The sequence below is a fragment of the Taudactylus pleione genome, unplaced genomic scaffold (assembly GCF_031769625.1).
Source record: "Taudactylus pleione unplaced genomic scaffold, aTauple2 ptg000170l, whole genome shotgun sequence".
In the NCBI taxonomy this organism is placed as follows: Eukaryota; Metazoa; Chordata; class Amphibia; order Anura; family Myobatrachidae; genus Taudactylus; species Taudactylus pleione.
The window spans coordinates 9,076,532-9,095,706 of record NW_028284572.1 but is presented as its reverse complement, the minus strand read 5'-3'; the positions used below and the strand labels follow the sequence as shown (position 1 = coordinate 9,095,706).

Genomic DNA, 19,175 nt, shown 5'->3' with positions numbered 1-19,175 from the left:
ACTCTATAGTGTCTAAGTATATTTGGAGGGTGTTTTATCTTTATGTAAATCAGAAGGGAGCGTGGCTTTACAAAACTTGTAAATTTACCTTTTGTCACAAATCAAGGTCTTACCTCCACGTAGTGTACCTGGTTCTGCCACATCATTGCACTCCGCACATCTCCAGTGTCTCAGCAGTAACCCCGCTCTCCACATCACATGTGTAAACAAACAAGCCGGCTGCAGGGGCGTGGCCATGTTGGATTTCTCTGTGTGACTCCTCTATCCAATCCATGTGCTGCTGCCACTTTCACATGACCCGAGCAGCCTATAGACTAACACTGCTGCCGATTTAAACCCCTTCAGGAGTACAGCTCTTGGCCAGAGCAACTTCTTCCCGAGATAGTTACTGGTCCACAGCCTTCAGTCATTCCAGTGCTGTTCCTGTTATTACTTGTGTGCCTTAGTGTCTGGACATATACACCTTACCATCTGTCATCTGTATCCAGATAAGTGGACTATTGTCATCTAGCAGCTATTCTGTGTCAGCAGTCTGCCATTATCCTGCCTCCCTGGTCTGCACCTGCTATTACTATGTACTGGGGTTGCTTCTAGAGGCCCATCTGCATCTAGTTCATTGCTTCTAGAGGCCCATCTGCATCTAGTTCATTCTAGGACTACTGCTCCATTCTGTGGCTGATATCCATAGATCGGTTCTAGGTTTGGTTCCTCCTGTTTCTAAATGTCTTCAATAGAGCTGTTCCTTTGTGTGGTCTGTGGCCTCTGGGATCATTCGGCTTGGTCAGCTGGGGTCTCGAAGTACTGCATCTCTGCTTTCAGTTTCTGATTTCTGGATTTGAATTCAGTTCCGGGCTTGTGGATCGGGGCGTAGATTTCTGGGATGATTCAGCCTCATGGTTGTTTGCCCCAAGTTCTTTAATTTCTGTCAATTGTTCTGAGTTCTGCATTGGGGTTGAGTTCTCTGCAATTGGTTCCAGGCTATCTCTGTTGGAAATTCCAGTTCTGTATCCTTGTGCAGATTCCAGTTCAGAGTGCGTTCCACATTGTTGGGATTGCCATGAACATCTGAGCTTTCAGCTACTAGTCTGTATCCACTTCATTAGCAGATTGCTTATCAAGTCTCCTAGCTTCTCCTACTCTCTTACTTCAACTGTCCTCAAGGGTCCCAAGACGGATCTCAAAACCACAAAACCCGTGACAATTTTGAGTCAAGCTAGAGATTGGTTTGAGGTTGGGAATCTGAAGCCATGGGTTCTTGATAAGGGCATGTCACATTCATTTGCTTTGTATGATTTATTGTAATTACTTTTGACTAGTAAATATCCAGCTTTGACCCTTTCTGCAGCAATGTCTGTTACTTTGAATGCATGGCATATAGTGGTGCATTGTTCTTAGGATCTAAGTTTACCCTCCACGAACCTTACTGTGGTGGGAGTGGCTAACTTGAGCACTAATCTACAAATCAATAACTGGAGGACCTCTGTGGTGGTTTCTCTGAGGGAGGTGATGTCAAGTGGTACTCTTCTTCCAATTCCAGGTTTCCTTTCTGATACCTCCAGCCTTGTGGCCACTCCACAGTCTATTGTGGGGAGACTTACCTCAGCTGGTCATAGGGGTGGCATCTCTTGGTGGTACCATTTATTGTTACTTATCGGTAAACAAGACAAACTCCCGGCCCAATTGAAGTTGGAAGATGACCTTTCCCAGACTCCTTGTGATGAAGTTTGCCATTTTATTTTTCATACTTCTTTTCATATGTCTTTGTGTATTATAAATGCTAAAATGTTTTTAACTCTATTCATAGACTGTGTTTGATACATGATGGGCATCATAAAATTTGGCCTTCCGTTTCTAAATATTGTTGGTGGAAGTGCGGTCAAGTGGGAGATATTTTTCATGTGTTCTGGGTCATATGTGCTGTATGGAGAAAGGTGTTAATTACTAGAGGTACTGGGATTAGAATAACCACTGACCCCTCATCCACTTCTGCCCCCATTTCATGTATATCACAGTGATATTGCCTTAGGGGATATGTCATGGGTCATATTCTAATAGCAACTAATGCGATGATTGCATATCACTGGCATACAGCAGTTGTTCCTAACTTGGACTCTATTGAGTCAAAGGTAATTACCTATTTTGAGTTTAAGACTGTGGGGTGACCTCACTCTTCCTAGGCTACCTCTCTGCTGATGGTTTGGGTAAAGTGAATACTGGGCTGATAAGAGGTCATTTGGTGGCAGAGTGTGGCCCATTAGCTTTGTCTCAAGAGATTAAATTTTGTGATTTTAATATACAGCCATGGCGAAAAGTTTTGAGATTGACACAAGTATTGGTTTTCACAAAGTTTGCTGCCTCAGTGTTTTTAGACCTTTTTGTCAGTTGTTACTATGGTATACTGAAGTAAAATTACAAGCATTTCATAAGAGTTTTATTCACAATCACATTAAATTTATGCAAATAGTCAATATTTGCACTGTTGACCCTTCCTTTTCAAGACCTCTTCAATTCGCCCTGGCATGCTGTCAATCAACTTCTGAGCCACATACTGACTGATGTCCACCCATTTTTGCCTAATCAATGCTTGGAGTTTGTCAAAATTTGTGGGTTTTTGTTTGTCCATCCGCCTCTACAGGATTGACCACAAGTTCTCAATGGGATTAAGGTCTGGGGAGTTTCCTGGCCATGGAGCCAAAATTTTGATGTTCTGTTCCCCAAGCCACTTAATTATCACTTTTGCCTTATGGCAAAGTGCTCCATCATGCTGGAAAAGGCATTGTTCGTCATAAAACTGTTCTTTGATGGTTAGGAGAAGTTGCTCTTGGAGGATGTTTTGGTACCATTCTTTATTCATGGCTGTGTTCTTAGTCAAAATTGTGAGTGATCCCACTCCCTTGGCTGAGAAGCAACCCCACATGTGAATGGGCTCAGGATGCTTTACTGTTGGCAGTACACAGAACTGATGGTAGCGCTCACCTTTCCTTCTCCGGACAAGCGTTTTTCCAGATGCCCCAAGCAATCTGAAAGGGGATTCTTCAGAGAAAATAACTTTACCCCTGTCCTCAGCAGTCCAATCCCTGTACCTTTTGCAGAATATCAGTCTGTGCTTTATGTTTTTCCTGGAGAGAAGTGGCTTCTTTGCTGCCCTTCCTGACACCAGGCCATCCTCCAAAAGTCTTTGTCCTGTGTCATGCCAACGCTAAAGCATCCTGAGACCATTTATGTTTTTTGGTTGCTTCTCAGCCAAGGGAGTGGGATCGCTCACAATTTTGCCAAAGAACACAGCCATGAATAAAGAATGGTACCAAAACATCCTCCAAGAGCACCTTCTCCCAACCATCCAAGAACAGTTTGGTGATGAACAATGTCTTTTTCAGCATGATGAAGCACCTTGCCATAAGGCAAAGGTGATAATTCAGTGGCTTGGGGAACAAAACATTGACATTTTGAGTCCATGGCCAGGAAACTATCCAGATCTTAATCCCATTGAGAACTTGTGGTCAATCCTCAAGAGGTGGGTGGACAAACAAAAACCCACAAATTCTGACAAACTCCAAGCATTGGTTAGGCAAGAATGGGCGACCATCAGTCAGTATGTGGCCCAGAATTTGATGGACAGCATGCTAGGGCGAATTGCAGATGTCTTGAAAATGAAGAGTCAACACTGCAAATATTGACTCTTTGCATAAACTTAATGTAATTATCAATAAAAGCCTTTGACACTTATGAAGTGCTTTTAATTTTATTTCAGTATACCATAGTAACATCTGACAAAAAGGTCTAAAAACACTGAAGCAGCAAACTTTGTGAAAACCAATACTTGTGTCATTCTCAAAACTTTTGGCCATGGCTGTACATTGTATATACCTGTCTTAAACTGGCAGATTGAATTGATCGGCCAATATATCTGCTGCCTTTCGGCCAGTGTGTTCCCGCGATATGTCTGTGATCGATGTCGTTCAGACATATCGCATTGTCTGTGCTGCACAGCAGATGGACAGAAATGTCTGCAGACATATCTGTCCATCGGCAAGTGTGTAGGGCAGCCTGCCCGTAAACAGGCAGCGGCAGCCACGGGGAGGGGAGGGAAACGCCCCCGACCCACCCCCAGGCCAGCAGGACCCGGCCCATCCTACACACTGAACACAGATGATGGTTGTCCAGTGTGTATGAACAACCATCATCTGCAGATCACTCATTTGCCGATTTGTCTGTTTAGTGTGTACCAAGTAAGCATAACTTTCCTTTGAAAATGTAACCATTTCTGAAGTTGTCACATATTGTCGGTATAACTTTGTTTTGATTTTTATCTTATTTACTTTTATTTTATCTCCACATACAGGGTTTGTTTGTCCCCTTCCCCATCCCTTCTTTATTTATGTATCCCATTACCTTGTTAAAATCCAATAAAAACTAATGATGAAAACAAAATGAATGGGATCTCTGGTGTGAAACTACTGTATATCATTAGTGTGTAATAACAGAGTTTACTTTGCCAAAAATAAAAATTTTAAAATTGCTAAGCAATGTGAATACATTTTATATCCACTGTACACTTCAATGTGTATAGCCTTCCCCTGGAAGATAATTGCCAGCATTTTAAGATAAGCATTTTGCAGAATCAATTATGGGCAGTGTGACAAAATGAAATACTAATGGGAAGTTATATACAAGATGAATGCCCCTGAAATGCAATGTTTTATTTCCCTCTGGTATGTTTTTGAAAGTTACTTAAAAACTTTCAATTTAATTTGTTGTTCTGATTTAAGAAGTTCACTATAATAAATTGCCAGCTTATTAGGTTAAAGTAATATACAGTATGTAGGCAAATGATTGAGGACAACTTGAACCCATTAATTTTTCAGATTTATTTAAAACGCATTGTGCATGGGACAAGGTTGTTATAGAATGGTTCAGCATTTTAAGCTGATTTTTCCTCTTAGTCTGACTGAATATATACAGCAAGAGGAATTGTTCCATGCGAGGAGCAGCTCAAGCCACATTGGCTGTCATGTTACTCATCCGCTGTATTTATCCTGCCATAATTGTTAATATTACTCAATAATGCACCTTTGCTCTTAACCATTGCAACAGATAATATATTTATTTATATTGTCTAACTTGCACAAGACAGATTCCTGATGGGTTGCTATTGGTTTCTACCCATTTGTAATATACGCTACTTTTTTGGGTTTGGGTACGAAATGTCGGCAGTCGGGATCCCGGCGGTCAGAATCCCAATGCTGGCAATCCCGACAGGGTTTTGATACTGACCAGTGGCAGATTTTACCTAGAAGCTACAGGGTTGCTGCCCCACAGTAAAATCCACCACCCACAGGGACTACCTAGCAGTGATAGTGACTTCTCATTGGAAGCACTTCCTGCTGATCACAGCCAGACAGGCAGTCCCAGGGGTAGGGGTTTTCTCTTCCTTGGACTGACATAGCAGAGAGAGTGCTTCCCATAGGAAGCCACTCCCCTGCTATTATGGCAGCCCTATCTGGCTTCTAGAAGCTGCAGCTCATGCAGCCCCTAAAAGCCAGCCTGTCTGTCAGCAGCACTGGGCCTAAGCCATGCCCTATTTAGGCCGCCCCTCGTGACCACCTGACTTAAGCCCCACCTCCAGGCGACATCAGCTATCAATCATCATGTTGGCTGGTAGGAGAGGGCTGCATAGACTGCAGCCTATGATGTGCAGACCCCCCGGCCAGACAGGTAAGGAGCCGCCGCTGATACCATCACCCTCCCCCTCTCCCTAACCCTCCCTCCCTGCTACCTAAACCTAACCCCCCACCCCCCTTAGTGCCTAAAGCTGCCCATCCACTAGAAGACATGCAAAAGACTGCACGATTACGACATTGTAATCGTGCAGTCGTTTGTCAGTCTGTGATGTGCCTACATTGAACGAGCAGTCGTTCAGTGCAGGATCATCAATCATTTGCAAACATGCTGAAGCTGACGTTATCGTCAGGTTGTCCAGCATGTTTGCACGATGATAGATGTCTAAACGACCAGCGGGAGCGCACATCGCCGGTCGTTTTAGATGATTTACAAACAATTGAACGATAACGATATGTTGTGGGCAAAATATTGTGGGCCCCTTCAGAGCTGGAGCCCGGCGGCTGGCGCCTCCATTGTCTCCCATAGTCCTGCCCCTGCCACAGTTCAGAATGACAGTGTTGTAACAATAGCACATCTATACCTAACGTATTGTGCCACCAGTTGATCAGTAACACCCACTGTCATCAGTACAATATGATGCTGAATGACCCCATGGATACGCACAATTTATTTTTTTGCAGTATGTAGTTTTGCGGCCGCCGTTCACAATCCTGACGGCAGAATGCAGGCTAGGGATTCATGATAGACGTCGAGATACCGTCGTCTATCATAATCCCGACGCCGGAATCCACGACGATGTGGGCCCGAACGAGGTATGTCCGGGGCGCCTGTTCCTCTTAGCCGCATGGGGGGAGGAGGGAGGGTTAGGTTTTGGGCACCCCAGGGGGACTTAGGATTAGGCACCCCCCGGGAAGGGATAGGGTCAGGCATTCCCCCGGGAGGATTAGGTTTAGGGTGCGGGGAGGGGGGCTAGGTTTAGGCACCCCTGGGGGGAGGTTAGGGTTAAGCACTAGGGGGGGAGGTTAGGGTTAGACACCCCTAAGGGAGGGTTAGGGGGGTAGAGGGAGTATCCTCCCTTCGGCCATCCGCTGTCGGGATTTGAATCGCCGGCATTTCAATCCCATTACTTTTTTTACACATAATAAATTTATAACTATTGGCTTTAGTTCTTGAGTCATAAAAATAAACTGAAATTTAGAAAGAAAAAAAGTTGTGTACGCAACTTCAGACCAAAGAGGCTACAATTATTATTTTGTTCTCTAAGGGCTTTATTCATCGTGTTAATTATCGGGGGTTTGAACGGACCCTGATAATTAACATTCTTAATCGCCGCATGCGCCAGAGAAGTGCACTAGTGTCACTTTCGGAGCAGTGACACTAGTGGCCATACGTGACCTACGCATGTGCACAGAAGCCTCGGCATCCGGCGGAAGGAACTGGACAGGGGTGGAGGGATCCGAAAAGGTGGGTTGTAGAAGCACTCGCCATCTGAAGATGGCGAATGCTCCCGCAGTGAAGTTGCGAAAATATTGTATTTTTGGAGCTTGATGAATTCCTGTCCCCATACTATGGGGACAGCGGGCCATACCGGGAAAGAAATGTAAGCAAGAGATATATGTTTGATGAATGGCCAGAAAACATAATTTCTACAATTGGAGGTGAAAATGTTAATTTTCCCCTGTTTTTGTAGAAATGTAGTGATGATGAATAGAGCCCTAAAAGCATACTTGCCTACTCTCCCGGGAGGCTTTTTTGTGTAGCCCCCTGCACCCCCGGAATAGTAAGCAGATCCTAGTGTGTGCAGGATGGGGAGATTCTCCTTGAACTTTGCGGGTCCATAGGGAGGGGGCGGAGCTAAATGACACGAATCGCATCATTTAGCCCCACCCCCTCCTTGCGGACCCGCAAATTATGGGGGGTTTCCTGTAATTGGGGTGGGGCCTAATGGCAACTATAGCCTGGCCTTGCCCCCCGAAGCTGAGAGCAGCTGGTCCTCTCTGGCTGCTCCTGGAAAGGATTGAAAGAAAGTTGGTAAGTATGCCTAACTGTGTTACCTTTATTTAGGTCAATAGATGCACAATGTTCTTTTGCTCTTGAAAAGATCTACTTGCTCCTAGATTTGACGACTGGTAAATTCAGTATTGTTTTGTCCGCCCCTGGTTTCAGTTAAAAATATTTGCATTTAAAACCTCTGAAATGTATTCCAGTAAATGCTATATATGTGAATAATGTGTTGCTTCCTGCCCACAGGTATGAGCTACCAGGAATCCATGCATTAAATTTTTTTCTGAAGAATTCCCTTGGTGGTGGAGGTATTGCTTCATTGAGGAGTGACCCACAGGTGTGTACTAGCAGCTTCCTTTTGGTGTACAGTACTATTTTGTCAGTGAGATAAAGTGTTTAACACAGTGATCAGTGACTGCTATGTCACTATTAGGAGTAGACAGGGCCGGATTAAGGGGGGGGCGACAGGGGCGGTCGTCCCTGGGCCCCCTCACACAGAGGGGCCCCCACTAGCAGCGTTGCAGCCGGTGGCTTCACCCGCCGCTAGTGTCCCCGCCGCTAGTGTAATGTAGACCGCGGCCACACTACACAGTGACAAACACACAGCCGCCGGCAGGGGCACTGCATTGGGGGGGAAGGCGCTTCATGGGGGCACTGGGGGCAATGTATAGAACAACTACTGGCGGCACTGAATAGGGGTGGGCTACTACTGGGGGCAGTGTATAGGGGGGAACTACTGGGGGCACTATATAAGGGGCACTGCATGGGGGGGACCACTACTGGGTCTGGGGGCACTATATAAGGGGCACTACTGAGGGCACTGTACAGGGGGACCACTACTGGGGAGTTATATAAGGGGCACTGCGTAGGGGGGGAACACTATTGGGTCTGGGGGCACTGTATAAGGGGGCCACTACTGGGGCATTATATAAGGGACACTGCACAGGGGGGGCACTACTGGGTGTGGGGGCACTATATAAGGGGCACTAATGGGGGCACTGTATAGGGGACCACTACTTGGGCATTTTATAAGGGGCACTACATGGGGGGGACCACTTCTGGGTCTGGGGGCACTATATAAGGGGCACTACTGGGGGCACTGCATAGGGGGACCACTACTGGGGGCACTGCATAGGGTATCCACTACTGGGGGCAGTGCATAAGGGGTATTACTACAGGGGACGGTGGTATATAGGGGCCCCCACAAGTTTGTTGCCCAGGGGCCCCCACAGACCTTAATGCGGCCCTGGGAGTAGAGCCTGTTAAATCAGAGATTCATAGTGTTATATTAACATTTTGAAATGGGCTCAGCTAGCAGTATTACATATACATATACCTTGAATGTATTCCAAATTCAAGATGCATTTCAACCTGTGAAATGTAACTCATAATATTGGTAAAGGTAAAATGAAATACTAAAATACAGTAAATGCAATTAGATAACAGATGTGAAAGATTACTTTGGAATTCAATTATATATTAATTTAAGCACTAAATGGACCCATTTAAGAAAACTTCTTAGAAATAGTTTTTTTTAATTTAATGAAGTTTAGAGCACATTTTAAAAAATATATTTAAATACTTAAAAAATATGCCAAATGTTTGTCTTGCACATGTCCATAAGCCCCCATTGTAAAATGACCTCCCACTCCCCAGTGTCTATGGCTCCCACAGCAGCAACAGATCCCTAGTGGCAAAATACCCTCACCTCTCTAGGGGTGATCAGTCACCATTGGCACATCCCTGCCACTCGTAGGTGTCCACAGACCCCTGCTGTGTTAGTACCCCCCCCCCCATGTGTTACTTTATATGTATATGATAGCAACCACCCCAGGGTCAATAAAACATTTGTTCACCAACCCCCCCCCCCCCCCATGGCAATATATTGCCATCCCTCCATTGACCCCCACCCCCCACCTGTACCATTGGCTTTTCCCCACCCCTACTGCAAAACGAAGCAGAGCATGGGTCATCAGTTACCCTCTACTGTAGCGGATCTCCGCACATGCAAAGATCAGCGTACTAGTGCTTTTTTGTAATTTATTTGTTGCATGCGCCCCAGAATGCCGTTTTCAATTTTGGGAGTGATGTTGGTAGTCACAGGCTGCGACATCACTGCTAGGAGCAGGAGGGGGAAATCCGTTCTGCACATGTGCAGCATCAGTAAAAGACGGAGGACACAGTGGGACAATACGGTTGCACAGGATGCGACCATGTTGGCAATAGCCCAGCTAGCTGTGGTCACATTCCATGCTCCTGAGACAGGTAAGGGGTTAAGAGACAACTAAAACTAACATTTTAAATATAGAGCTGCAGGTTTAAAATCATTGAAATAATTAGGAATGTGCGCCGACCCACTTGTTTTGGTTTTGGATCTGTATCTCCTTGAAGGTTTTGGATCTGGATTTGGTTTTGCAAAATCACCCTCAAGTGTTTTGGTTTTGATCTTGGATCTGGATTTTTTTTTTTTGAAATAGATAAAAAGTTTTAAAAACAGCTAAAATCATGTAATTTATTCGGATTTAAAATCCGAATTCCGAACCGCAAAAAGATCAGAACTGTGACCCAGATTTCCTCAGGAGATTAGGACCGTGACTCGGATTTACCCGGATTCACGAAATTCTGGAGAACCGAACCGCACATCTCTAGAAATAATGAGTATATTTTTCTTTCCATGATATTGTTGCAACTCTGTTAAAAGGGAAAATGCAATTTCTCAGTGATGTGGTAAGAGAACAAATACATAACATAGTATGTGAGTCTTACCTCTTGTAATAGCAACTGCCCTGTTTGTAAACCTATTCACTTTCAATTTGCACAGAGTGTTCCTCATAATGAGTGCAAGAGAGACACGGTCTCAAGTAGCTGTCTAACAATGTATAAAAACAAAACTTACATGAGACAGCATGCTGGAGAGGCTGAGGGTTTATTGAGCTATTGGCATATTTGCTTACTTTAAAATTCTCCTCTTTGACTTTGGGAGATTGTGTAAAGGTAGTAGGAACAAGAGGTGCATGGCACTCTAAATAGCGTAATTGCGGACCAGCCCACTGCTGTTTTGGGTGCAGAAACATGATGATACGTTTCTGGAATCCAGGAGGCTGGCCTGTTCTCTCGGGAGGACAGGAGAACTCCTTGAAATTTAAGAGTCTCACTGACATTCCAGACTATTAGTTTTTGTCTAATAGCACTGTGCATGTGGAGCGGTTTGTTTTCAGTCAGTACCTGTGAAAAGGCATTGGGAGTTATTTAAAATAATACTGCAATAATATATAGGATATTAGTAAAATGTAAGTTTTGGTGAAGGCGCTCTGCCGTTATCACATTTATCAGGGCAAGGATTGTTGATGGTCTGTATTATTTAATATTGACCAGTGAATTATTAAATAATTAATTCTGTAAAGCTCTGTGTAATATGTAGGTGCTATATAAATACAAATATGTTTTCATAGGTGAACAAAAATAAAGATGGGATGTTGTTAAATGAATAAAGAAACACATGGAACGGCATTGGTTCTAATCTTAAATAGCATGTATGATCTTAAATAAATCATTTATGTTAGAGTCATTATTTGAAAGGACTGGCTCAGAATCAAATGTTTAGAATTTTATAGCATCACCACATATGTTCAGATTCAGACAGTAATAATCATGGGAGAAGATTTAGTTAAATAAATAATAAGGAACTCTATCAAGTTAAACGTGCTGCATAATTAGAGGTATTCAGTCACCATTAATTACGTGTAGGTATTGCTTCCATAAATAATATGTATAGCTGGTATACAGGTAAATAGAAAACGCTATCATAGTTCTTACGCGGACTAATGACAGAGCGTAATGTAAAAGAACGGATTCTTAACTACACTGTAATTATCAGCTCTTTTACTTTAAGCACTTTCCAAACAAGGTTAATAAATAGTCACTTTCCTTGATTTGTCTTTACAATTTAGACTGGATTTAATTATTGTTTGTGGTTGCAATTTGCATAATTGCTGACCCCTAGGTCTCTGCATATTTCCTTTGAATTCATTATGAATTCTCAGCTAGTGAGTCCTGTCGGTTAGTTTGATGCATTAAGGAGACCTTTTCCGTAACAATAATTTTGTGTGGTCTGGCACTGTATCACCAGTTTATCTTACTTGTCTTGAAAGGACAAGACAATGAGGTGTTCCATGACTACTAAAGTGCCTGAGTAATGGTGATTTTGTTTTATTACATCCGATTTGGTGGGAGCAGCATACAAACTGCTGTATGACAAAAGCATACTATTAGTCAGCCATAAAGTCATCATGTACAAGTAGTTTGTCCAGAAATGCTCAACAGGGATTAGTAGATCTGCAAAAAGACTAATATTGCACAATAACATGTAACACTGGGATGATATGTTATTGTAAATTTGCGGGGGAAAAATTATGCAAGTGCCAATCTTTCTGTGGTTAGCTTTACTCATTGTAATGCAAATTAGTCTAATGGAAACAAATCCCTTGATGGTTACTATGGTTTAGTTCACTCTTGCATCTATGTTGTTAGGTAGCCACCAATGTGTGTGTACAGTATATACTTGTTGCAATCTGAATGTCATTTACACAGTAGTTTGGAAGGAGGCCACAGCTCAGTGAGGTTATTTGGAAAATTTTTGAGTTTACGGGATGTGTAAAGGTTCTAGTAAGGGGCTCAGTTAAAGAAAGCATATTATTGGTTTCAGCAGAGTCAGGTGCCAAATTACTTAATTAGTTACTTTTATTTGCATACTATGTACTATTAGAGCAACACACACACACACACACACACACACACACACAGGGAATCGGTATGTAATGCCGGCTGTCGGGATGCCTCCTGTCACAATACCGACAGCAGCATCCCGATGGTAGGTATCCCTCCCCGTTAGTGCCTAAACATAAGTTTTCCCCCTTCATGCCTAAACCTATCCCTCCCCCCTTAGTGCCTAACCCTCCCAGTGGTGCCTGACCCTAACCCCCCCAAAACCTAACGCCTACCCCGCTATCTTACCTAAGCCTAACCATCCCCCCCCTGCTGCTAACACTAAGGGCGCCCCGGCTTACCTTAGTTCGGGCTGTCGTCCTCCTGGATTCCGGCATCTGGATTAAGATAAACGTCGGTATGTCAACGCCTATCTTAAGTCCCTTGTCGGACTTCCAGCGTCGGGATTGACCGCCAGTCTCATAACTACATCCCACACACGGTGTGGACAATAAACTACACAGAGTACCCTAGTCTTAATGGAATGGATGGCCCCTGCGCAGCGAGGCAGCAATGCTTAAACATTTATTTAGTCTGATTCAACATGGAACAAGAATTTAACCTTGGGGTCATTCCATGTCAAGTGAAGCAGGAAAAATGACCAGGACTTGCTTCTGGACCTCTGTGGCACCCCCCTTCATGACTAATTGCCATTTTCCAATTAGCTTAATTAGTCCAATAATTACTCACCCTCTAGTAGTACTGTCAGAGACCGGACTTTTTTTTTTTCCTTGACTTTTCCCCCCCATGGGATTTTGCCCAAAATAACCCTCGGTCCACGTTCGCAAAATACGAGGGTAGTTCAGTCCATGTTTGCAAAAGACAGCTGAACACTGAAGCTGATTCCGGTCATAATTTCATTGGTAGAAACTGTCACATGTTAAACTGTATCATCTGTGGCATATAAAACGTCCCAAACCAAGCAGACCTCGTGGGTTTAGTAATAGGAGTTCAGAGAGGAGGCAGTGTATTGGAATTTGTGCAGGTGTTTTGGAGGGTTTTGATTTCTGAGTGCTGTATTGTGAGTGTAAGTAGTCCTGTGTCCTTGTTGTATTGTTCTTTATTTTTTTTTTCTAAGGCTTTTGTCCTTTATTTAAGTTATTTGTCTGTGTGGGGTGTGTGTTCTTTGTGTAGTAGGAGTGTAGGAGGATGTCCAGGAAAGTGACAGAGGAGGTGGGAGGTGAGGATCAGGATGTTAGTGATCAGGATAATGAAGAGATGTCCAGTCATAGGGAAAAAACAAGGACCGGGCAAATTTTTAATTTACATGTGCCGGAAACATGGCCTTGGTGACTGAAGTAATGAGGCACCACAAACTGCTATTTGGCTACCAGGCTGCCCACTCTCTCGCCCGCTGGAAGACCAAGATATGAGAAGGGGTTGTCAGAGCGGTCAATTCTAAGGAGCCCATCAAGCGCAGTGAGGACACACCTGCAAGAAGCGGTTCTCCAACATAAAAAGGAAGGTCAAGTCGAAGGAAGCAAAGCAGCTAGCCAGATGAGGGGAGGCTTACCATATGAAGCCAACTATCTGGAATATAAAGAGCCTATTAAGGTCCTCTTTCCAGCAGAGAAAGTCTGATTCATGTTCAGGACACCGATGACCCCAGGCAGGCTGGTGAGTTTTTATCTTTCTCAGATTGCACCTTTATTTTGTATTGTTTTGTCAGATATACTGTATTTAATATAGTCTCACATTTGCTGTGTTAACGTTTCAATGTGATGTAGGCTTCAAAGTATCTTAACATCCAGTAAAAATTGTCAGTTATTGTATTGTTAATTATGTAATAGTATCGTATTGGTGTTTTTAAAAGGTTTTTTTTTACACATGGCCCTTTATTATATTTGTGGTGTTATAGATTTTTTTTGTGTTTAGAAGAAGATGTAGCTACAGTATATTAGCAGGTCTTAGCTTGTTTGAATTGTTTTGAGCAAAATATTTCTTGGGCTTTATGTCAGGTCAGAAGTTCCAAAATTTTCTTTAGGCTTTTTGCCTCAAGCTACCATAGTGCATATTTTGCATTGTCTGGGTTTCAGGCCCTGCTAAAATATTTGTTGCACATGCTGGGATGTGTATTTGTTCAGCAGATTGGGATATATTTTTTGTGCTAAGGAGATTTAGCCAGTATTAATAATACTTATTTTAATGCATGTATGATACATAATATGTTTTTATCACTTATGTTTTAATTTACAATTGCATACCTTATATAAGTAACATACCTTTTGTAGCCTTGGCCATGTAAACAACAGTAACCACATTTATTTGATAATGTAAACTAATATGAAAATTTTGATACCAACATTTTAACAGTGGAAGAGGTTTATGTAAATGCAAACAAATATATTGGTGATAAGCAATATGTACTTTCAGAAGTAATTTTTAAAACAAAAATTAAATTTCACAGCACCCCATCAGTATCTCAGAGACAGCCCACAAGGCAAGCACACACTGATGAAGAGGAAAAGGCCGGTAAGTACATGTTGAAACTGTCATCAAAGTAAACAAAAAAAACAAATAAAATAAATTTGTACACTTGTATGTCCATCCACAGCTCCAACAACCACACAAAGGCAGACACAGCATCAGCCTCCACGGCAAATCTCTTCGCCCTTACAGGTGGAGACTGCTGGGCCATGCTTCCCACATCGTCAAGGTGAATCTGTGAAGAGAACCTATATACATTAACATTGCACAATACACAAACACAAAAGCACAATAGGCAAAAAAATGTATACAATATAATCAGGGCTGTTTCTAGTGGAGGGTGCTCTGTTCCTTACTGTCACTATCTCCGACTGACAGTGACAGACCCCCCTCCCCCTTGGCTGAGTCCCTGTCACCGTCCCCGTCCTGCCAATCCCACTCTTGGCAGGTGGGTGAGGTTTCATGGTATGACGTGGCTGCGTCATGACGTCACGTTATGCAGCCGTGCAGAGGCCAACTGTATTTAAGGCCCTGTTACTGTACATGTGGGCAATAGGTCGATGGGAAATAGGTGTGCATAAGATTTTTCGGTGCATGTTTAGTTGTCTCAGAATTTAAACTTTTCAGGACCATATTGTGTAACTTATTTACATATATCAAACAATACTATCCTACATGTCTATCATAGGTTCCAATGACAATGGACAAGATGATGTGGAAGCAGTGTCGCTTGTTGAGCCTGTACTAGGGGAAGATGTGATGGTAACAATGAATTTGTATCCTGTCACTCCACCAATGCAGGCCATCCCCACAATTCTATCTTCCACACCCCTACAAGCCCCTACCACTCCTCCTGGGCCAGCATACCCCAGCTATTGGCAAAATATGTCTGACTGTCAGATACAACAGCTGTCCCTGCTCACCTCTCAAGTGCGCCAAATATCTTCATTATCAAAAACAGCGTACAGACACAACTGCAACATGAGTGCACAAACAAATCATATTGCACAAATTGCAAATAAGTTTGCCCAAATACGGGACTCCAACAACCGTTTCCAAGACAACTTGCTACTGATACAGGATTTAATAAATCTGTTCCATGAAAACTACCTATGATCAATGGATTCCAAAACAAATGCCATTGCAACTTTCAGGCTGCCATACTTAATGTAGGCTCAAAAATTATGGCACGTTTCCCAGAGCAGAATGAATCACATCAGCAGGCAGCACCTCCCAAACAACAACACCACCACGACGAACCCCGCGCACAAGAGGAGGGACTCAGCAGGCCCGGCACGGCAGTTAGTAAGGTCATTTATAATTTTCTCTTATTTATTCTGTTTGATATTTAAAATGTTCCTAACAAATGGTGTCATTTGTTAGTAAAGCGCAATTTCTTTCTCATTTGGAACGTGCAAACTTTATATGGATATTTGCCTGTTACAAAAGAAAGGTTTGCTTTCTAATAAATGTGTTATTACAAATTATTTGTGTGCTTATTGAGTTCTAAACCTATTTAGCAAATTAATCTTTACAGTATCCATGGACAAGGTATGTGTTTGGTTTATAGTTTTTTATATTTTTAACACATCAAAATATCCAACATGTAACAACACCTCTACATTTGTTACTCGTTAAAAAAAAAATGTGGTAGTGCATGTACAGATGTGTCCTTACACATTTTGGCTGCAGTCGCTCCAAACAGCCCCTATCGGCGCGCCAGGTCCCGTGAGACACTGCTAGCGCCGGGCATGTTTTTTGCGTCTTTTTGTTGCTGAAAATGCATCTAAGGACCATATTCAATTAGAGGCAAAAAGCCGCTATCGGCGAAACGTTTTCGCCTGTTTTCAAAGTATCGCCATATTCAATTACAGGATGTTTTCCTAGGCGAAAATTCCGTAGGCAAAAACACCCTATCCTACTCCTACTGGCCCCTCCCATGACAATGCACATCCCACACTCCCCACTCATCCCAGTGACGTCTCCCAGTCCCCACACCTCAGAGACGACATGGGGCTGGACAGTGGGGAAGAGACAGTTATATTAAGACCTCACAGAGCCCTAGGCAAAATACTAGTATGGGGCCCGTATTAATATATATATAAATTCATTTTCAGCTCTCCCTCCATCATACACAGCCCCTCCCTCACACATAGCTCTCCCTAGCACAATTCCCCCCACACAAATCTTCTCGTAGCACAGAACTCCCCTGACACACAGATTTCACCCCCAGCATTCAAGTTCCTTTCTTACACAAATCTCCTCCTAGCATTGAAGTCCCCCCTCAGCCCTCACACAGATCCCTCCCAGCATTCAAGTTCCTTTCTTACACAGATTTCTCCCTAGCATAAAAGTCCCCCTCAGCCCTCACACAGATCTCCCCAGCATAGAAGTCCCCCCCACTCACTGTCCTCCCTCACACAGATATCTCTGTACCATAGATCACTTCTCCATACCACAGATATCTCTCACCTATAGATTACTGCTCTCTTCCCCCTTCCTAGCATGTACACACACAAACACAATAACCACCATGTCAGTAATCCGGCCCGCGATGGGGGCAGAGCCAGCAGGGTGGGACTCTGAGCACATGGAGTCACTTGAGGGGGCATCAGCGGGATGTCCAGAACTGCAGCACCAGCGAACACCTCTGTGGGTACCTGCCCTAGCTGGTGCTGCCCCCCTTCTGCCGGGCCTGCAACACCATGTTTGCCCCGCCCTAGATAAGCCACTGATTGTGAAAATACAAATATAATGCATTATATTTAAACAGTGCAGTGCTGTTGGTATTTAAAATCATTTGTCACACTTTGGTAGGGCACTAATAATCTATTAGGCAAATTTTGTCCGTTTTATGTAAGAAGCTAAGATAAATGTAGTTATCTGCCCGCCACTATTCCTGAGCAACAGAACTTATAAACTGTAAGAAATAATTGAGGAACAAATTTACAGGTGCCTCTATATTGATGCTGTGTCTTAGTTAAAAAAAATTATCTCTATAGTGTAATTGAAGTGTTCACCTCAGGTGTTCAGTCCTTATCACAAGACCCCTCAAACAAAAAAAGTTTAATTGTTTACAATCTAACTATGTATAAAGTTATACCGTACTTACCTGAGAAATGCTGTCTGATTACCTGTGCCTAATCCTACAAATTCCACTGCCTGCTCACTGCTTATTACATAATCGTAGTGGCTGCTGCAATTGCAAATTATGTAATAAGCAGCAGCTAAGCACAATGTCTGAGATCTTATTCGGAGAGTACACATAATTCCACCAGATCTGTCAAAAGAGCGGAACCTATTATTTGAAAACCAAAAATAACATTCTATCACTGATCTAGTGGTCTTATGTGCATCATTATACTTATGCTCAGCAGAGAATCTGGAAGCGACAACTGAGTCAGAAGCCAGGAGTAACAGCCATAGCCAGAATTCTCTAGAATTGTATATATAACATATTCTTGTTAAACGAATAGCACCTACATATGTAATTTTTCATTAAATGCACATTTAAATGTTTACTTACCCAGAAGTCATCCCTCAGGCATTCTTCTGGCCTCAATTTGTTCTGGAGGGATGACTGGATGAGGATGAAGGCATCGTGACTTCAGCCAGGAAAGCCCACTACAACACTAAATATTTTAAGTTTTGCATCACAAACCTACTGTACATTGATACATATTTGAATCAGGCCCTACATTCCGTCCAACTGCTGAAGGACATTGGCAAGATTGTGTCACATGTCAGGATGCTTTCATGTAAACAGTATATGCAGGTTTACAATAGTCGGTGCAAACCCAGATCTCCCATGTCCAAACAGACATCACCAACCAGAGTTTAAGAGTCACCAATGTGGAGGTTGACAAGAATGACTTTAACGGTTATCTTGCAAAACTATGTCACATGGTGGCTCTACAAGCTGCTGGTCTGAGGGGCATGTAACTCAAAATTGATGATCTCGATAATAGAGGTTGTCAAAACAATGTTAAGATCTAAGGACTTCCTAAAGACGTCTCTACACATGGCTTTGTGAATGCTCTTACAAAAAGCTATGAAATTCAGGGATGGATCAAGATACCATTGAATTTGATCAGGCCTTATGTCTGAGAGGTCCAGCTGGAAGTCCACTGAGAGATGTGGTTTATAAGCACCACTATATCTCTCAAAAGAAGGAGCTCCTTCATATAATGTGAAAATTGTATTGGATGGAACAAGTAACAAAACTTTTCATATCTCTCTTAACATACATTACAACAGCACAGACTTCCAAAACCCTTAACAGAGGATGGTAACGATACTGGATCAGAACCTCTATACACACCTTCCTATACCTTCTAATGTCCTGCCTATACCTTCTA

General features: G+C 43.0%; 1 protein-coding gene across 1 annotated transcript in view; it reads left to right on the top strand.

Moving 5' to 3' along the window:
* LOC148521326 (uncharacterized) overlaps positions 1 to 19,175 on the top strand; it is a 168,457-nt gene that overhangs the window by 144,020 nt on the left and 5,262 nt on the right. The window contains exon 20 of the mRNA XM_088475367.1: positions 7,873 to 7,963. Within this exon, the coding sequence (XP_088331493.1) occupies positions 7,873 to 7,963 (91 nt within the window). The remainder of the gene's footprint in view (positions 1 to 7,872; positions 7,964 to 19,175) is intronic.